The sequence below is a fragment of the Perognathus longimembris genome, chromosome 13 (genome assembly GCF_023159225.1).
Source record: "Perognathus longimembris pacificus isolate PPM17 chromosome 13, ASM2315922v1, whole genome shotgun sequence".
Classification (NCBI taxonomy): domain Eukaryota; kingdom Metazoa; phylum Chordata; class Mammalia; order Rodentia; family Heteromyidae; genus Perognathus; species Perognathus longimembris.
Genome location: NC_063173.1, coordinates 10,936,982 through 10,953,819, shown reverse-complemented (window position 1 = coordinate 10,953,819; position 16,838 = coordinate 10,936,982). Strand labels below are relative to the sequence as shown.

General features: G+C 44.5%; 1 protein-coding gene across 2 annotated transcripts in view; it reads left to right on the top strand.

Moving 5' to 3' along the window:
* The window catches only part of Ppme1 (protein phosphatase methylesterase 1), a 43,524-nt gene extending 33,223 nt beyond the window's left edge, over nt 1-10,301 (top strand). Inside the window, exons 9-14 of one of the 2 annotated variants that reach the window (XM_048360589.1) lie at nt 1,240-1,363; nt 2,246-2,375; nt 3,239-3,283; nt 7,088-7,152; nt 8,036-8,103; nt 9,116-10,301. In XM_048360589.1, coding sequence (XP_048216546.1) covers nt 1,240-1,363; nt 2,246-2,375; nt 3,239-3,283; nt 7,088-7,152; nt 8,036-8,103; nt 9,116-9,134 — 451 coding nt within the window. In that variant the 3' untranslated portion in view covers nt 9,135-10,301. Of the gene's footprint in view, nt 1-1,239; nt 1,398-1,500; nt 1,507-2,245; nt 2,376-3,238; nt 3,284-3,998; nt 4,437-7,087; nt 7,153-8,035; nt 8,104-9,115 lie in introns of those variants that run through there. The other variant, XM_048360590.1, reaches the window with a different exon arrangement.
* Nucleotides 10,302-16,838: the final 6,537 nt, after the last annotated feature.

Sequence of the window (16,838 nt, the reverse complement as noted above, 5' to 3'; positions counted from 1 at the left end):
TTAGGAAAAAACCACAAAATGAGAAGTTACCATTTAAAAAAAAAAATCTGTAGGATAAGGTGTGATGGTGCCCCCTGTAATCTCAGATGTGTGGGCGGCTTAAGTAAGACAATTAGGCCTGAATCGCTTTCCACCAAAAAAAGTAGAGATCCTATCCAAAAAATAACTAAAGTGGTGCTGCAAACATCATTGGTGTTGTAGAATGTCTGCATAACATGCTCAAGAACCTGAATTTTTTTTTTGTTTTTCTTTGCCAGTCCTAGGGCTTGAACTCTGGGCCTGGGTGCTGTCCCTGAGCTGCTTTAGCTCAAGGCTAGGACTCTGCAACTTGATCCACAGTGCCACTTTTAGCTTTTTCTGACTTTCTGCCTAGGCTGGCTTAGAACTGTGTGATCCTCAGATTTCAGCTTCCTTTGTAGCTAGGATTACAGGCATGAGCCACTGGTGCCTGGCCCTGAATTCTTTTCTAAAAAAGAAAATCTTTAATTTTAAGAAACTTAAAAAAGAAAATCTGTTTCTACATCTTTAGCTAATCCCATACTTTCATTATCTTGCTCATTTTCTTCCACTTTCACACTCTTTTCTCAAGAGCAAAATAACAGATTTCTCTTGGCTGTGCAGAGTAAACCTTGGCATTAAACTGCTATGCAAACCCTTACTTTTATAGCACTTGTATTTTTTCCATTAAGTTCTTTCTGAAAGGAATTGTGGTACTAAGTATACATATAATAGTGATTTGTTTCTCTCATTACATAATAAAAAGGTAACAGTTTTTAGAGAAAAAAGCAGCAGCAATTGGTTGGAGCAGCTGGTCATGGTCATTGTAATTGCCATTTTCTATTATCTTCAGAGGTGGGACCTTCTACTCTTCTCTTTGAGGCTTATTGTAGTGTAAACAGGGTGCAGCAGATACACACCAGGTTTTGGAGTCAGTTCCACCTGAATTTACCATGTAACTTTACCAGGTAGGAAAAGGAATTTTCTTAACTCTTTAGGGCTACTTCATAGAATTGCTGTGAAGATTATATAAGACAAAGCCAATAATACTCGCCATGTGCGCTGCAGGAAATGGTTGTTCCCTTTTTCGGAGGAGCTATGCATCCTTCTGTTGCCAGGGGTTATGCTAAGCTTTTGCAAACATTTGATTATAAAAGGCTGGACATTTGAGTATCTCAGAGATACTTTGTGATCAAAAACAGATGTGTGGTAATAGTGCCTTTATTATTATTTTTAACCTAGGTGTGAAGGAATTACAAGTCCAGAAGGCTCAAAATCTATAGTAGAAGGGATCATAGAGGAAGAAGAAGAAGAAGAAGAAGGAAGTGAGTCAGTAAACAAGAGGAAAAAAGAAGATGACATGGAGGTAGGCAAAGGCCTTCTTCCTGGAAAGATTAGGGGTAAAAGTTACTTCCAGGTGTGTTTGGGGGACACAGAAGGGGGAGATAAGACAATTCTTTGTCCACCATTAGCTATTTTAGGGGGAAGGGACACTACCAGTAGAGATAGGTTATCTATTGAAATTAGGATTCTCCATCTAAGTAACAAGGTCTTGTCCACCGGGGGCTTTTCACCTAGCTCTGAAAAGCCTTGAGGTGAGGTAGGCCATTCTTTGAATCACAAGCTCCACTTCAGAGAATATGCAGCTGTATCATGCTGCTTAGCCTCAGGAGAATGCTCACCTGTGTTTATTTCCCTACATGGTTTGCTTTGCTCACCCTATACTGTTCCCCTAGATGATTTGCTTTTGTTGGGCTTGGGTTCCCACACTAAACATGCAGTTTTTGCCTTTAAAAGCTTTGTGCAAGCTATTTTCTGGGCTACAGGTCTTTGGGACAGAAGTCCAACTGCGGTCACTGGCTTTCTAAAGACTCCCAATTTGACCGCTTAAAATGGGGCTTCTCTGTATCTTGTGATTGAATTTCCATATAACACTACAAAATATAGATAGAACTAATATAACTAAGGAAGAACTAATATAACTCGGATCATTTGAAACATAAAAGAATACATGACCTACACTCTGCTTTCTCACCAGGGCCTTTATTGCCTCTGTACGTCTATTCCTGTAGTCTTTCTTATGAGAAAATTCCCATTTCCAATTGTGTACTCTAAGCACATCCAGATCTTTTTTACCTCCTTTAATAAGTGCTAGTTTCCTTCTCTTTCTCTTCCCAGGGATCTGGTTTTTAATCTTATTCCTCCAGGTAATACCCTTAGAGACTCAGACTTCCTTTTATTTCTCCAGACCAAGAAAGACCATCCATATACCTGGAGAATTGAACTGGCAAAAACAGAAAAATACTGGGATGGCTGGTTCCGAGGCTTATCCAATCTTTTTCTTAGTTGCCCTATTCCTAAACTGCTGCTCTTGGCTGGTAAGTGTGTGTGTGTGTGTGTGTGTGTGTGTGTGTGTGTGTGTGTGTGTGTGTGTGTGTGTGTGTGTGTGTGTGTGTGTCCGTATTATCCTAACAAAATAACTATGGACTGGGTAGTTTAAGTAATAGGTTTGTATCTTCTTATAGTTCTGGGGACTGAAAATCTGAGATCAGGGTACCAGCTAAATTGCACTCTGCTAAGACTTTTCTTCCTGGTTTGTAGACTGCTGCATTTCCTTTGTACTCTGGCCAAAAAAATGCAAGACTAATATCTCTGATATCTCTTGTAAGGGCACCAATCCTCTTGTATCAGAGCCCCATCCTTTAACCATAATTACTTCTGTATAGGCCCCATTTTCAAGTACAGTTGCATTGGGGGTTAGGGCTTCACTGAATATTTGGAGACACCATTAAGGGTAAAATAATTTTAAGTATATTGTTATCTGGCTATAACCTCATTTAACTACATCAAGTAGAATATCATTCTCTTCCTTCTGTACCCCTAACCTCCCCACATGCAATCCCTGAAGCTAATGTGCATAAGCATCCAACTGGGATGGCCTGGCCTTCATATCTGATCAAGCCCAAGTGCTTTTCCTAGAGCTGCATATAGCCATAAAAGCATACGATGAGAATAAAAACAATAAATCTTGTTTTCACAAACATCTTTGATAGGACAAATGATTGCAGCAAAATCTCAACCTGGAAGGTTTTGTCTGGTGAGAATATGTCCTCGGAAGTTGGGATTGACATTAATATCAGTTATCATGCTTACAACTTTGTAACCATTATTACTTAGTACTTGAATAGCAACATGTTTCACAGACTGTTTTCTACTTATAGATTCTCTTGTTTTGTTCTAGGTGTTGATAGATTGGATAAAGATCTGACCATTGGACAGATGCAAGGTAAATTACCCAGAGATTATACACCTGAACTCATTTCTGAGGGCAGGAAAACAGGCAGTCTTGTGAAAATTATCTCTGAGATGATGAGGTGCGGTGAGAGAACGTGAGCTTTAGAGTCAGACTTATGTGTGACATTCACCTCAACTCCTGACCAACCATGATGATGGGGAAGTACTTTATTTTTGAACAGTTATTTTTTTAATATCTAAAACTGGGGATTATAATGCTTGAGTTATAAAGATTAAAATGATATAATGTGTTTGAAAACTATAAAGTACTACATAGGTATACAGTATTGTGAACAGTGGTATATAAAGTGTTTTTATTATGAAGTTTTTAAGGAAGGAAAATATAATGCAAATAAATTTTGAATATTGTTTTCCTAGTAATTTTTTTTTTTTTTTGCCAGTCCTGGGGCTTGGACTCAGGGCCTGAGCACTGTCCCTGGGTTCTTCTTGCTCAAGGCTAGCACTCTGCCCCTTGAGCCACAGCGCCACTTCTGGCCCTTTTCTATATATGTGGTGCTGGGGAATCGAACCCAGGGCTTCATGTATACGAGGCGAGCGCTCTACCAGTAGGCCATATTTCTAGCCCTCCTAGTAATTTTTTAACCCTGAGCAAGTGTCTTGATCTGCCTTAGCTTGAGTCTTAGTGATGTTGGTGAAGTGAGCAAATGAATGCCAGCCTCAAAGGGGTTCTGGGATGTAATGAGTAGGAAAGTGTCGTGTATGCGGGTATCAGTATGTGGGCCAGAGAGGAGCAGTTTTCTGGAGTTTTGCTTTACTGTGGGTTTTCCAAAGTCTTGGAGAGATGAAGCCAGCAGGCGACGCAGCTTTGAGGTTGTGAGAAGAGGGGTCAACTTCAAAACCAAGATTTCAGGCTTAGGGAGATTTTGTTCTTGCTCTTCCTTTTCTAATTAGTCTTCTTTAACAACTTTTGGGCTTCCATGTATACCTTGATTACTCCCCAAACTAAACATCCAACTCACTTCTTTCCTGAGCTCTAATCCTGGCTATCAAGCCTGCTGGATGTTTCTTCTTGAATGTCCTTCAGATTGTTCCTTTAGACTTTTTGGAGCTCTCCACAGAGAATAGAACTGTATTCCCTCATACTAGCTTTTCAAAGGCTCCTGAATGATTTACAAAATTTTGTCCCCAGTTGCTCATGTGATCTCAATGACAGATGCTGGTAACACCTGTGTGTGTGCTGAATTTTAATTCAAGCTTTCCAAAGCACTCTTTCTCTGAAAAATTTGTGCTTGTTCTGAGGAGACTAAAGACTCTGAAAAGATCCCTGAAACTATCTAAAAGCAATTGCCCTTGACCGAAACAGTATTTGAAACCACTGTGGTCACAAATCAACCTTAGAATCAGATAGCCTTAGAATCCTGGGTTTGAATGATTGTTTCTGGTTTTGTTATTTAAGGAAATTGCCAACTTCTTTAATCCTGGGTTTTTATCTATAGAACATAGATAATGATATGTGTCCGTATAATTATGTGAGATTCAAATGTGGGTGGAGTAAAAGAATCTTGGCAGTTGATACCATTCATTAATTCCAGGAAACATATTATGTTCCATGCCCTCCTGTTTCTTCAGTATGAACTATGTCACTTTTGTGTGTGTGTTTGTATGTAGGTCCTAGGCTTGAACTCAGGGCCTAGGTGCTGTCCCTGAGCTTTTTTGCTCAAGGCTAGTGCTCTACCCCCTTCAGCTTTTTTGATGCTTAATTAGAGAGAAGAGTCTCATGGACTTTCCTGCCCGGGCTAGCTTCAAGTCACAGTCCCTCCATCTCAGCCTTTTGAGTAGTTAGGATTATAGGCATGAGCCACTGCTGCCCAGTGCCACCTTTTCTTTTAAAGAGCATAGACAGTAAATGGTTATTAATTGGCTAGATTGAGGGTCATTCCAAAGAGAAGAAGCTATAAGATCTTAGAACCTCAACAGTTATTTATGAATACAGTTTGGGTAAATAATTTAGGCTCTCAGAACCTAAGGTCTAAAATGGGGAGAAGCAGTTTGGGAAATATTCCTTTGAGGATTACTCACAATCATGTTATTTTTATAATGTGCCCAACACAGTGTTATTAGTATGTGTAAATTCTCCCAATTACTTATTCCCACTGTTCTAAAAAAGAATGAAAAACACATCTCTTGTCATTAGAGGCTGATCTAATAGAAAAACCCAGAGGTATTTGGGTTCCATTCATTCATTCATTCCATTATTTCATTTGTGCATCTAAACACCTATGCGGTGCCCTTAGCCATGTGTTAGGTCCTATTAGCGGTGCAGAGCAAATAATATGCCAGCCCCTGCTTATGGACATGACAGCTTACAAAACAAAAATGGGCACACTGTTCTGCGTTTGGATTAAAATATGTAACAGTACTACCTTAAGACATCCAAGGACATTCACTAACCATAGACTAGTTTCATCATCTCAAAAAGACTTTCAGTATTTATCCCGTGTAATTTTGTAGGGTAGATTTGGGACTCAACCATGGGGAGAAAACTTCTTGAAGCACTGTGAAATTGGATTGAGAATGTGATGTCAAGGACTTCTAGAGTTTATTCTCTTAATTTGTAAATGAATAAACAGATTCAGAAGTTCATTATCTATAGGCTTTTCACTTCTTTAATCCTGGGCTTTTGATCTATAAAACAGAGATAATGATATATCTCAGCATATATATGCAAGATTCAAATGTGAAAATGCAGGTGAAGTAAAGACTGATGGAGTCTCCTGTATTTTCTCCACAGTCTTCTTTATCAGTCATCTCTTGCTTTAATTTTGTTTTTCCAATGCTGAGGATCAAACCCAGGACTCTGTGCATGGTAGGCAAGTGCTTTATCCCTGAACTATATGTTCACATCCATCTGTTTACTCATAATAGTTACCACAGATTGTAAGCTTAAGCATTCCATCAGGAGTGTATAATAAAGTATCCAAGCACTGTGGCTCACACCTGTAATCATAGCTACTCAAAATCTGGGCATTTTGGTGCCAGCTTGGGTAGGGAAGTCTGTGAAACTCATATCCACTAAACTACCAAAAAAAGTTGGAAATGGAACTGTGGCTCAAGTGGTAGAGTTGAGCAAAAAACATTCAGGGATAGTGCCCAGGCCCTGAGTTCAAGCTCCAGAACTAGCATGTGTGTGCACAGGGCACACACACATACACACATGCATGCACACACATACACACACAATAAAAAGTATTTTACTTTAATACAGTATTCACATAGTTAAATATTAAAATAGTAACTTTGTAATAATAAATTTCAGAATTCTTAATATGGCTTAAACTCTTCATGTGGTCCCTGCTTACCCCTTTGTCCTATTGCTATCTACTCTCAAGCATCATGCCAAGTTGCTTGTATCTAAATGCTATTCTCTAAATACGATTTCAAGCCTTCTTCCCTGTATACAGGCCCTTCTTTCTGTGTGGGACTCCCCTTGTCCATGTGCCCAGTGTCATTCTAGGAACAACATGCTACATTAAAAATGTTTAATTGTGTATTTTATTTCCTTACTGGACTATACACCCCATGAAGGCAGGACATTTCTCTATGTGCCTTGCCTAAAGTAAATACACACTAAGTGGGTACAGAAGGAAAAGCTGAAGGGAAAGCGATTAGACTCAAAGATCTGGTCATTGGGTCCAGGTTTTTTTTAGGGGGAAGAATAAGTGGGGGAATATCAGAGTTCAGTCCTGGGATCATGAACTGACCTGTAAGGATGCCAGAGGTGTTTGGGCGAGGGCTTTTTCAGTCCCTGAGTGTACTTGTCTTTGTTCCTCCCTAGGGAAGTTTCAGATGCAGGTCCTACCCCAGTGTGGCCATGCAGTCCATGAGGATGCCCCTGACAAGGTAAGTGAGGTGTACTTGGTGGCGGGGGAATAACCTTGGATACCACAGCCATAGGTTAGCTCCTATTACCTGCAGCAGCTGCTAGAGGCCTGTGCAACTCCATTAGATTCCCAAGCAGCTACCAGGTAGCTGCTTATGGTGTTGGCTTTGAGTTTCTGGGCAAGGGGCTAGCACCTTGATATATATCCCAGGACCCTGAGGTTCAAATCTTTTTTTCTTTTTTTTTTTTTTTGCCAGTCATGGGGCTTGGACTCAGGGCCTGAGCACTGTCCCTGGCTTCTTTTTTGCTCAAGGCTAGCACTCTGCCACTTGAGCCACAGCGCCCCCTCTGGCCATTTTCTGTATATGTGGTGCTGGGGAATTGAACCCAGGACCTCATGTATAGGAGGCAAGCACTCTTGCCACTAGGCCATATCCCCAGCCCTCAAATCTTTTTTTCATATTTACTATTTTATTTATATTTTATTGTTAAGTACATATACAAAAGGGTTACAATTCCATAATCAGGTCATGAGTACATTTTTTTTGATCAATGTCACCCCTTGTTCTTTTTCCCCCATTTTCCTCCTAAGTTACAAAATTCACTTTTACAAAATGTACATTGAATATAATGACTACATTTGCTACCTTTCCTTCCTGTGAGGCTTAAATCGTATGGTCTCCTTTTCCCATTAAGCTCTGTAATTCTTAAAAGGAGGAAACCATCATTCCTCTGGATTTCTCTGCATCTTTCACTGACAAGGAAAGAGAGTAGTCCTCTAACTGAGGTCCTTTTGCTGTCAAGCTGCCAAGACTTAGACCACCAAAACACCTAACCTAGCAAAAGCTTATAGGATTTCCAAAGCTAGCCACCACCACTTAACCCTTGCTGAACCTTTTACAGGTAGCTGAAGCTGTTGCCACTTTCCTGATCCGGAACAGGTTTGCAGAGCCCATCGGTGGATTCCAGTGGTAAGGATGTACAAGGGTTATAAGAACCCAACAGTGCTGGCCTACCCCAAGACTTGGGTATTTACTTGGGTTATGAATATCTCTGCCTTTGTCCTGCCTGATCTGGGATACCATGCCTGTATTCTCAACACAGAGCCTGGCATGTGTTTCCTCATAGCCACTTGGGTAGTATATATGCACTGGTCCAATGGGATATTGTGGAGGCTATAATTAAGTGATTTCTTATCCCCATTGCAATGTGCATTCTTCTGGAGTGCCCTTCTGCAAGGAGGCTAGGTTGGATATCAGTCCTTACCCAGACGGTTTTTCTGTGTCTCCTGCTTCCTCCTGAGCAGAGCTGAGAACACCATAAAATTGGCATAGACATACAGAGCAGGGTTCTCAGTGTCAGTATCTCATCCTAGAAAGCAACTCATCTGATTAGAGAGATAGAGTGGGCTCTTTGTTGAGGAGAAAGAAGAGGCATGATGACCAAGAGGTTCTGGCCTACCTGTTGAGCTCTAAGTCTGCTGCAAAAGACCCTCACTCCTCAGCCCATAAGCCAGATGAAGCATCGTGCCCGCCATTGCATTCTCTTCTCTGATTTGGGGGAGGATTCAGGAGAACTTGTTCCTTACTCTCAGTTTAGTTTGAAGAAGTAGTATTTGTCTTAGCTACCTCTGAACCACCAGCACCTGAAAGATGAGAGCGGTAGGCAGAGTAGGCAGTGGAGATGATGAGATGATGATACAGTGAGCCACAAAAGCAGCACTCTTGCTGTACCATCCCTCTAGCAGATAACCATCGCCAGATCTTAGGAATCAACAATGAAGATGAAATTTTTCTTAGTAACAGTGTTTGATATGGGCCCCTGGACCAGTCAGGCACTTTGATCAGAGCAGTTACTTTCTTTGTAGCCCTGGCTGGGCTGGGCTGGGCCAGACCTGCAAGAGCCTTGGTGGTCATTATTAGGGAGCATTTCGGGGAAAGTTCGTCATTGTATTGTTTTCCCTTCTCTTTCTGCTCTCCACAGTGTGTTTCCTGGCTGTTAATGACCTGTCCACTCCCCCTCTACATTGATCTCTGTTGTAAATACATCGCACCAGAGGCCACTGTGATGCCGCTGTCTCCCCCTCACCTTCCCGCCCGGCCAGCGTGACACCGGCTCCCCGCAGACGGGCATCCCCACATGTACAAATCCTTGTGTGTACTCCTGCCAACAGCATTGCTTTCCAGGGCCTTTGTCTTCACAGTTCAGGGTCTCTAGCTCTTACTCCTTTCTTGTCAAAGAGTAACCCCTGCCTATTCTCCCCACCTTGCCTATGGTGAAGCCTCCAGAACTCCCACTCTGGGCCCCGAGTCCTGGTGTGAGGCAGAAAACCTGGGCCCAGATGTCTCTCCCGGCTCAGGGACTGCCATTCCTTGAAATGGCTTTTGGCATGGTCCTGCCCTGCCTTAGGCGATAGGTAGTGTATGCGGTAGTCCTTATTTCAGTCATTCAAATAAACACTGGTCGGGTACCTTTTTATCCCAGTCTTAGTTTTCCATGTTGAGAAGACCCAAAGAGGCCAGGATCCCAGCCTTAGGTACCAGGAGGGGTGGTGGATAGCCAGCACCACAGGAAACCAGCCTGAGCACCAGGTCCAGCCAGTCCAAGCACATGGCCTCCCATCTGGGTGAGCCACTGTCCTCCCACACGTGGGCGCCTGTCCTGGGCTGAGGCCAGGCTGCTCCACGGCCCTCTGGAGCCCTCGTCTGCCACAAAGCAATCCAGGTCAATACAGCCCATGCACAAACCCACTGGCTAATGCCTGTGGAATTGTTTTTAATAATCTAACCATTTCCATAGCTGGTTCCTGGAGGTGTACCTGCTTGCCTCTTCTAGAGCCGCAGCTTCTCATTGCCATTTGTGGTTTCCCTGTCACTCTCCATGAATGCATTGCCAGCCGGCCTCCCCATCCTTCCCCTCTCCAGCTGCCCCCTCACAGCTCTGCAGCCTCCCCTTGTGGCCCCGGCACGCCATTTCCAAGGGCAAGGAGGGGCAGTCTCCTGAAGCCCATCTTTCTGTGACTGTCTTAGGTGATAATGTAGCCCCTCCACCTTCACCTAACAACTTCTATCCCTGTCCTGCTGCATGGTCCAGAGTCTGGGACCTACTTTGTTTCTTTGTTATTTATGATCTTGTTTAAAGAAAATAAATATCTCCCAACCTTTATTCATCTGTGGAATTGTTCTTATTTCTGCGAATCTGGGGGCAAGGAGACATAGCTAGTGGCTATAGAACTACAGAAAACACCCTGTCCTAGGGTCATTGGTATTGCAGCTGCCTATTCTGTGGGTGGACGGAAGTCCAGTCTCCTCCCTTCCACTGGCCCAGAACAGGACTGTGCTTGCCTACAAGACCTCGGTCACTTAAAGTAGCTTCAATACCCAAGCTATAAAACAACTTGAATCTTCTCCTGAGCTCTAGTTACTTATGTCCATCTACCTCCTTCTGTTTCTCTTATATGACCAAACACTTACTTCATACTGACAATTTCTAAAACTGACCTGGACAATTGCTTTTGGTAACTCAGTAAAAGGTACTACAACCATGTCTCCAGTTGTCAAGACTGGACAGTTAGAGCACTTGGAGCTCTGTCGACTATTTGCCTTTGTGTGTGTGTGTCTGTGTGTGTGTGTTGGGTGTGTGTGTGTGCATGCATGCCATTCCTGAGATTTGAACTGGACCTGGACTGTCCATGAGTTCTTGTGCTCAAGGCTAGCACTCTACCATTCAAGCCATAGCTCCACTTCTGGCTTTTGGTGGTTAGAGATGGGTCTCTCAGACTTTTCTGCTTGGGCTGGCTTTGAACCATGATCCACAGATCTCAGCGTCTTGAGTAGCTAGGATTATAGGCGTGAGCCACCAGTGCCAAGCCTTGCTTTCTTATCTCTATATCCAGTTTGCCACCAAGTCCTGTTTAGTCTATATCATCTCCTCCTTTTCCATCCTACACCTGGTCCCTAGCCTAGGCCTCATCCCCACTTCGTTACCCTTGTTCTTTTCCTCCCCCCACTTAGGTTGCTCTCTATACATCATTGGAGTCATCTTAGTAGGCTAGAACCCAAGGCCCATGTGGCCCTTACATGCTGTGTGATGAAGTAGCCTATTTCCTGTGCTGCAATTTAATCAGAGATCCTGGAAGACTGTATAAAGTAGGTCAGCTGGCACTCTTGGTAATTGGCAACATGGTAGACACTTAATAAACAGGTATGGCACTCCTGTATTATGATAGACCTTTTCTCAGAATGGTCTCTGAGCCACAGCATCAATATCACTTGGAGGCCTAGTACAGATTGTGTCGCCTCTCCAGAACTTTCCAGTCAGAACCGACCTGCATTTTAACAAGTATATTTTTTCAAGTACATTAATGAAGTTCTGGTTTAGATGTTCATTCTTTTTTGTTTGGGTGTTTTTTTTTGGGGGGGGGGGCATTAACTCAGGGCCTGTCACTGTCCCTGAGCCTCTTTGTGCTCAAGGCTAGCATTCTATCACTTGAGCCCCAGCACCACTTCTGGTTTTTGAGTGGTTAATTGGAGATAAGAGTCTCATGGAGACTTTTCTGCCTGAGCTGGCTTTGAACCACTATCCTCAGATCACAGCCTCCTGAGTAGCTAGGATTACAGGTGCCGGCGACGTTCACTATTTCTAGGTAAAGTGTGGGCTTACTAGCAGATGTGAGAAACCCTTTCCCAGTTTGAGGTAGCGCTGTGTTGTGTGCCCTCTTGTCCACTGGGGGGCGGCATGATCATTTGTGTGGTTTTTCAGAGGTTCTCCATGTACTTTTCACCAAGTTTTGAGTGTACTTGACATAACTTGAGTGTACTTGAATAACTAACTCGACATGGTAGGTTCTTTTTAAAGGTAGGGAAGGAGATCCAAATCTGCCTGATCTTAGATGTTCCAGGGTCATGAATTCAGAGCTGGGTTGTTTCCACATAATGCTGCATCCTGTGTGATACAAGAGACTCCGGGCAGCTCATGTTTGGCCACTTTAAGTCACCTAACTTAATAGATCAAGAAAGGGGTAACCATGGGCTGGGGATATGGCCTAGTGGCAAGAGAGCCTGCCTCGTATACATGAGGCCCTGGGTTCGATTCCCCAGCACCACATATACAGAAAACGGCCAGAAGTGGCGCTGTGGCTCAAGTGGCAGAGTGCTAGCCTTGAGCGGGAAGAAGCCAGGGACAGTGCTCAGGCCCTGAGTCCAAGGCCCAGGACTGGCAAAAAAAAAAAAAAGAAAAGAAAAGAAAAGAAAGGGGTAACGAGAGAAGTAAGACCTAGGCTTGATGGAAGAAGGCTGAGAATGGACGTTCATTGAGGCTGAGCATTAATGGTAAATGCCTGAAAAAGTAAAAGCAAAAAGCCTGGAGCAGAGCTTGATTATGAAGCCCTGAGTTCAACAAATGAAGTTCAACAACAAAGCCCTTTATGTCCTACCTCATTACAGAAATTGTGACTAGATCTATAGGCACGAGGTAGGGGAAATAGACTGGGAAGGTTTTGTAGTAGTGTCACGGAGTGGAGATAGTAGTAAAGAAAGACAGTCGATTTCAGACAGAGGGAAATGCCGAGAGAAATCCCTGGAGAACTGAAAGTCCATGAAGAAGGAGGAAAACTACAGTGGCTGGATTTCTAGGCTGAGACAGATGAGTAGGAGAGCAAATGAGGGAGATAGGACATAAAGGCCTTGAGAGGCAGGAGTGGGGTGTTTCAGAAGTTATACTAGGCAGAGATGTGATAAGACCAGTTTTTTAAGGACATTTTCTATAGTAATACATGAACACATGGGTTTGTGGGTGCCAGAATAGAGGCAAGGTGATTGGTAACGAGACAGTTGTACTCCAGGGGAAGATGAGTATAAAGCATTAGGAAGGGACCACAGACTACAAAAAGGAATGTGTTTACCTTTTGGAGGAGGACTGTGCAAAACAGGCCAGTTAGACTTGGAGAGTGGGGCTAAGGACTGTTGACTCGGATTGAGTCGAGACCTGCCATCAGAACTGGGGCTTGGAAGAGAGCCCACAATAGCATCAGAGCAGGGCCGTCCACTGTTCCCTGCAGGAACAGTATTTTGGCTGTAGTCTCGCAGCCAACTCCTGGCCTGTCCCTGTCACCCCATCAGTGGCCAGAGTCAATACACACTTTGTCTGCATCCAGGGCTCAGCAAGTTATGTAAACTCTAGAGTGCCCTTGAGCTGGCTTCCTCTCTCCACAGTTTACTAGAAAACCTCAGCCTAGAGCCAGACGGAACGATGGGAGCTGAGACTAGCCAAGTGTCTTTTGTCCCTGAATAGTGGAGAGAAAGATTCCCCCCAGTGAACAGTGGGCATGCCACTTACTGAGGAGGTTGAAAGTAGCTGATAGCACAGCGCTAAGGCGCTGCACTCACAACCTTGTGGCATGGCAAAGGCAAGCAGATCCGTAGCTCTACCTTCTAGAGGGGAAGGGCAGTTCTGACAAAGTGATTTTTCCCTAAGCGGCCCAGCAGCACATTCTGAACTAGAGCACGGCCTCGGCTCCCAGGCCAGTGTGTGCCTATCGGTCCCAAACCAGAAAGCGATGGGCAAACGGCAGGTGCATGGAAGACCGGAGACATTCCCAACTCGGTGCCATGTGGTTTTCTTTTTTCTTACTAGCCAGGAGACCTTGGGCATGTCACTTCTTCCAGAACCTAAAATTCTCATTCTAAAACAGGAATAGTACTTAATTCACAGTGCTATGAGGGTTAAATGAGCCATCCATGCATGGCGTACAGGAAAGGTGCTTCCGCTAGTACTCAATGCTTCAGGGCCGAGACGGGCATTGTTTAGGAATACCAAACGTGAGAAAGCAAGGCAAAAGCCATACGTCTTCCCATGTATCCCATATATCAAGGGCCCATTGGGGTCCGTTCCCTACCCACGCTTGATGGAGTTAATCTCAAGCAGTTAGTTGAACTTCATGTGCACTTGGGGCCTGAGTGCTGCCCACTACTGTAAACCTTCCTATGATGCAGAACGTGTGTGTGTACGTGTCCACGCATGCCTTGTGCCCTCTGCTTCTTTGCTCACAGCTGTCTACCATGTCTCCAATTCTAGCTTTTTTTCTAGTCAACTGAAGATAAAAGTCAGATTTTTGCCTGGACTGGCTTTGAACTTTGATTCTCAGATATTAGCCTCCTGCAAAGCTATGATTCTAGCTACCAGGGAGCTGCTGGTGCCTGGCTTAGAGGTTTTGTCGTCGTTAATGATGTAGAGTGCATAATTCCATAGTGTGTAAGTGGTGCTGTGGTACTACACATCACTCCCTCATCTATATTCAAAACCTTTATCATCTCCAACAGAAACAATGTACCCATTAACAATAATTTCCTCTTCCTCTTATCCTAGTTCCTGAGGCCCTTCATTTATTTTCCGTCTCTAAGAATTTGCCAATTCTTGTAGAATCCAGCAAGCATCCTCATCCAGCTTATTTCATTAAGCATGTTTGCAAAGTCTAACCATGTTGTTGTAGCAAATATCAAAGCCTCCATCACTTTTATAGCTAATAATCCACTGTACATAGACCATAGGTTGTGACTCTTGGGTTGCTCCCCCCTGTGGACTATTGTGACAACTGTTGCTATGAACATTTGTGTAGAGGTCCTTGTCCCAGTGACTGCTCCCATACCTGTATTCAGTGGCCAGCAGAGGAGCTTCGAGTCAGGAGCTTCTGTCTCAGTCATCACAGCCTCTCCTGCTGCAGCAGGGACCTGGCATAAACACGCCGTCATTTGGCTTCATGGAATGAATGACGGACCACAGTCTGTGTCCACTGAAACACTGTCATTTGCCCACTGTACTCCCCTGTTCCAAGAAGTCCTTGTGGAGCTTTAGAAAGAACATGGTCAGTGGATCGCAGTAGCTCAACAGCTAGGTACACGGGATCATATAAGACGAGGATAAGCAAAAACAGCTCCAAGAGAAGGACACAGGAGGATTCTACCATTGACGTTATCTTTAAAGTTCTAGGTGAATTTCCTGTGGCGTATGCTACGTGGTTACTGTATATGATTTTGGTACACTGGATATTGTATATATGCCTACCTGATCTAGGGAAGGGAAAGAAGTAAGGGTGTAACATATCACAAGAAATGTACTCACTGCCTTATTATGTAACTGTACCCCCTTTGCACAACACCTTGTCAATAAAATTTATTTTTTTAAAAAGGAAAGAACATGGATCTCTGAGCCAGGAAACTCTGCTTCTAGTTGGCTCTGACACCAACAGTTATGGGCAATCGCTTCTCATGTCAGGCTCTCACCCCAGAGGCATTGGAGCCTGGAGGGCTTCCAGCCGTGCTCTCTGTGAAAGTGTGAACCCCAAACAGTAGAGGTTAGCCTATGGGCATCTGTCTGAGCCATGCCCGAAACACTTGGTCATAAAGACTTCCTAACCCAAATATCCCAACGCCTGAAAGCCAACCCCGGTACCTTATTCCTTGGAGAGAACTTTTCATTTCGCCAGGATTCTTATTTTAAATGCAGGTATTTCTAGCAGAGACAGAGAAAGCTTCCTATTACTCTAACAGGGGGAAACACAGATCAGACACTGAGCGCGGGAGGGAGGCTAGGTAAGAAGGTGACTATAAAGAAAGAGGGTTAATAGAAAGGAAGGAGGAGGAGGCAACTGAGGATTTCAAGGTCAGAAAAGGGACTGGAAACAGCTAGAGGGGAGGGCTGGGGAGTGGGGAGGGGGGGCGGGAAGGGGTAGAACCTCCCAATCTCCAAGATTGGCTCAGCTCTCAGCTGGGTCCAGTCAAGGATGCATTTCCTTTGAGCCCCATTTTCCTCCCTTGCTTAGAAAAGATAGTAGTTGGGAATAAGATCAGGACATTAAATAGCTAGCGAAGAGTAGCACAAGTGTCTGTCACCTCGCCCAGCCCTTGGCTAGTTTCATGGTTATGCTGCGAACACAGCAACCTGGGAAAATGTCTGTCTGTCCCCATCCACCGCTACACACAGACTCCTTTGGCTTCTCCCGCCTCCAGCAGCCAGGGTCCTCACACAGGGGGCCCTTTGAGTGGGGCTATGAAAGGGTAGTTTGTGCTGCCCGTGGTGGTTCTGGACAGGAGTCCCCCAACGTCAACATCGTCTTGCCTCTTCCCCCCCTCCTCGACAGCCTTCCTGTCCCCGATGTGAAGGGAACCAGTGGGTGGCTCCCGTCCTCCGCAAGCATGCGTTTTCCCTCTTGCCCTCACCCTCCCGGCGCTCCAGAGGCTCGGCTCTGTGGATGGCACCACGCAGGCTGCCTCTGCGTCGTCTCCCTTCTCCCACGCGGTGCCGAGTGCAGCAAGCAGGTGCCTCACTCCCGTGGATTCTCATGAAGTACCTGGCAGAGTTCTCATCCAATAGATGTTCACTCTAGGACTGGCATGATTCATTCGTGTATTCGATGAACACCTCCTTTTTTTGTGCAATGTTTCCTCGTGCTTAAATGAGCTTCACGCGGGATGTATCTTGCCACCTCTCCCTGCTCGCCTCCCTGCCCTCAGAGCGCTGGCTGAGCCCCAGCGCTGCCGCTGAGAAATGTGCAGTAAGCAGTTTTTGCTTCATTTGCAGCTCCATGGTCCTGGGTCTCGGTCATCTGGCTAAGAAGTTGGTAATTGCCATATCCCAGCCATTGTTAAAAGCACACGTGTTCAAGGTGCAAGGTTTGGCACCAAACTGTGGGACCTCGGGGGAGTTACTG